We start from the raw sequence: 4116 nt of genomic DNA on the forward strand, positions 1-4116 counted from the left end.
GTATCAGAAGTAGACACTATATTTCATACACTTTACTCACACACTAGCACCAAATAGTGTAAACATACACTCCCCTTCTCCTAGGCAACCATACCTGAACCATACAAGCTCTCAAAGCTCATTAAATACATCATAGCAAATGTAAAATAGTACAAACAAGTCTCTCCTACAATTGAAATAGGTTTGACAGCTTAAAATACCAAGTTACCACATCAAAACTTCAATCTGCAACAGTTCGGGTTTGAGGGGTAAAATTGAAATTTCATCTCGAGATTCATTCAATAGCATCATACTAAGTCTTCATTCATTGTGGTACTCATGATCATAACTTTAAACAATGAAGTATAACATGAGATAAGCATAAAGTTTAGCAGCAACTCTTGGTTCAGCAAAATATATACACCTTAAGACTTAGGGTTTGAAAGCTCAAAAACACAACTAACCAATATTTTGTCACAAGATCAACTTCAACACTCTTAAATCATCGAAGTATACTTGCTAGCAGTTAAGAAACTTATGAAACATCAATATATAATCAATTAGTGCTTGATTCCAAGAATGAACCAGTAAAATAAGCATAACAGGTGATCTCACTGTCAAAATTCAATTTCAGCATGTTCTCAACAAAACAAAGCACTTAGCAAGTGTCAAAAGATGAATTATACCTTTTTCAACCCTCAGAATAGACCACAGCACCTTGGAACTCAAAATCATTACTCAGTCTAGCCCTTGCATCAGTAAAAATCACAATAGCAACATCACTACAGCTAGTATATTAACAAGGCTTATATTCAGTAGGTTTTTTAAGTATCAATCATCTTGAAAATGCTCAGGAAAAACTTTTCCTTCAATGCTCTTGAGAAAACATAGGCTGCAGCTCAATTTTTCATTCCTCTCAAAGGGTTCCTAAACTTACTATAACAACATACATATAGCAATGCTGCATACACAAGGCTTCATACACCAAGGGAATACACCTGTCACCTTTAGCCAATGATTGATAAAGCATAATTTAGATATTTTTAGAAGAGTGAACCACTCACAGCAAGCCACCTCAGCTATTTTGTCACCTTGCACACTAGAAATCAAAGACACACAATGCACTACTGTCAACTTGCATTTTCCTCCAGACTTAGCCTCTAAGGAATGAAATATTCTTGTATATACCAGCCCTCTGGGACCACTGAAACATGTCACATATTTGACCAAAGCTGAAAAATACCAAAATACCCTCGTGATAGATTTTACACTTCTCAGCTAAGCAAAGGACCTAAGACTGTATAAAGAGTAATGCAGGTCCATTCAAGACAATCCAGTGCAATGCAGATACCTGAGCATACGTATATATATGAAGGACAACTAAAAAAAGATAATACTGCCCCTAAGAACACCTGTAACATCTTTACAAGGGAAGAACCTCAATTAACTCAGCAAATTTAGCAACAACGGATAAATACACTGTGATTTACACACTGAGGCCAATGAATGGGGAATGACACTGTAAAGGAAGTGACCAAACTGTCCTTGAAGCTTATTTCAAATAACAATGAAAGAACATAAGCCCTTTGAAGCCACTGATAAATAAGTTTTTGACATTAAACAGGCAAACAATGCTTAAATAACCTTAGGACCAACAGTATACGCTACTAAAAGAATTTGTGAATCTTTCTCTTCAAATAATCCTTCAGCTTTTGACAAGATTTAGTTTGGAAATATATACTGGGTAGAAGAAGAAAAACAAAGAACGAGAGCAAAATGATAGAGAAGAGGAAATTAAAATGTTTTTTTGAAAAGGTAAATGTGAAGCATCATGGATTTTTTTGAAAAGGTAAAAGTGAAGTATAATGTAATAAAATAATTTTGTATATGATATATTGTATAACGTATAACGTATAAGTATATGTTGTATGGAGTGTTTGTACATGTGCTGAAAGAAAGTGTGTTAGTAACTTTGTTACATAAGTCGTTGATCAGGCGCTGAGATGACTTTGAGCTGGCACTGACAAGGCAAGTGAGCTGATGTGGATTTTATCTCAGCCGTTGAATGCTCATTGGACGCATTCTAGTGAGAGGTGCACTGGAGCTGAGTTTTTTGGGTGCTTGTGTGTGACACATCTCTCAAAATTTTCTATTACTTCAATGCTTTAATTCAACAGCCTAGGATTGCCCTGTTCACAAAGAGATATATGACGCGATAGGGTGATATAATTTGGATTTGCTCACATTGTTCAACTAATAACATTATTAACATGTGATTAATTTTATATGTATGGAGAGAGAATATCTCAGCAGCATCTCTTGCATAATGTTGGTATGTCATTAAGGTATATATATGTTCATAGTAATTATATGGATTTTTAATTATTTTCTTAGCTTGCAATTAAGGGAAAGTTACCACTTATAAGCATCTTTTACTTACAAAATTTGTCACATGTATATGTACTTGTCAATCTATTAGCTTTTGGCATTCCTAAATTTGAATTAGATGCGAATCTTGTTATGGGGACAAAAAAGCTACGCAGTTGGATGAACAGTACTATCTTTCTCCAGCTCAGAAGATGCTCTAAATTGCATGGTTTGTATTAGAAAGTCCTCTAATGAATATATACACACACGCACACAAATATTTAAATATAGACGTACTGCCATTTTCTGCCCTCATTTGGGGGTTGTGAAACGATACCAATTAACCTTTTTTCTAATTAAAAAAAAAAAAAACCTTTTTCTAATTTTTTTATGCCAAGATAAAATAAAAAATTAAGAAATTATTTGACCCGTTTTTTGGGAAAAAAAAAAAAAAAATTTATGTACGACGACGCTCATGTACAACTTGTTATTTCAGGTCATAAACAAACAATGATAAGAAAATATATATATATTTTGGAATCTAAAAATATTTTGGAACATTTTTACTTTCTTGTTTTTTGTTGTTTTCCATTTGAAAAGTAGTGGAAACCACTACCCCTATGCCAATATATAACCTCCATGGGACCTCTCAAGTTCTTCAAAGCAAAGTCTTAGCTCTATCCAAGCCTCATAGATCCCACATTGTTTTCTCTCTCTCTCTAGATCACTCCCTTGTTAACAAACTCTTTCTTCATCATTTTGGCAATATCTTCTTCTTCTTCTTCTTCTTTCTTTCTTTTTTTTTTTTTTTTTTTTTTTTTGAGAAAGGTAAAGGTTTCGCAATATCTTCTTATTCTTGATCATTTGTAGGGATGGTTACATTGGAGAGCTTGGTTGGTCATCCTGTGGTCATCTTTAGCGAAACCTCATGTTGCATTAGCCATTCCATTAAGCAACTGATACGCAGTTTTGGGGCGAATCCTACTGTTTACGAGCTCGACCAGCATCCAGACGGAGAGGAAATCAAAAGCAAATTGAGAATAAAACAAAGTTTACCTGTTGTGTACATCGGGCAGAAGTTAATTGGCGGTGCGAAAGATGTGACGAGCCTCCATGTCAGGGGCGAACTTGTCCAAGAGCTCATCCGGGCTGGAGCTATTTGGGTATAGCTAGCTACAATTATTTAAATAACTGAACAACAACTCAAATACCATGTTATTGAGAATAGTTGCAATATGAGTGGTAGTCACTGGGCCTCTTATAGTTTTACGAATTGTGATCATGACTAATAAGGCTTTTGCTTTTATATGTATTTTCCTTTTATCTTATGGAGTATGCACTAAATAAAATCATGGGTTCGTAATCCTCCACAACATGAGTAATATTATCATAATCTTTGATTTCTTCTTTCAATTGGGATGATCAATATGAGGAAATTATACTCTAATAAAATAAGTTAAATAAAACCTCTTCTGTCAAGGTAGAGTTTGTAAAAACATACCTGAATATACTAACTCCCTCAACTTCATCAACTTTTTACTCTATTTAGAACTTACATCTTCCTTGAGACATAAGAAAAGCTCTCATGTTAGTTTTCAAAAAATAATAATTACCACCATCAAATAAAGGAGTACGTTGAATAGATCCACCTTCCTTAAGAGCGTTATCCATAATGAAGCTTTATTTTCAATTTTTAAGGTTGCTATTCAAAATGAACTAGCTCGAATTGCTCATTGCAATACAACAAATGAATCATGGGATATACTTCAA

The 4116-nt window shown here is 34.1% G+C and overlaps 1 protein-coding gene across 1 annotated transcript; it reads left to right on the forward strand.

The window, feature by feature from the left end:
• The first annotated feature begins 3218 nt into the window (after positions 1 to 3218).
• On the forward strand, positions 3219 to 3515 carry LOC132309105 (monothiol glutaredoxin-S1-like). The gene has a single exon (XM_059807457.1). The coding sequence runs from the start codon at positions 3219 to 3221 to the stop codon at positions 3513 to 3515; it is 297 nt and encodes a 98-aa protein (XP_059663440.1).
• Positions 3516 to 4116: the final 601 nt, after the last annotated feature.

The sequence above is a fragment of the Cornus florida genome, unplaced genomic scaffold (genome assembly GCF_030987335.1).
Source record: "Cornus florida cultivar Cherokee Brave unplaced genomic scaffold, ASM3098733v1 CherokeeBrave_3.0.0_Hap2_Chr05, whole genome shotgun sequence".
NCBI lineage: Eukaryota > Viridiplantae > Streptophyta > Magnoliopsida > Cornales > Cornaceae > Cornus > Cornus florida.

Bases quoted from the DNA above. Each gene is read 5' to 3' on its own strand.
- LOC132309105 (XM_059807457.1), top strand. From the start codon at position 3,219: ATGGTTACATTGGAGAGCTTGGTTGGTCATCCTGTGGTCATCTTTAGC.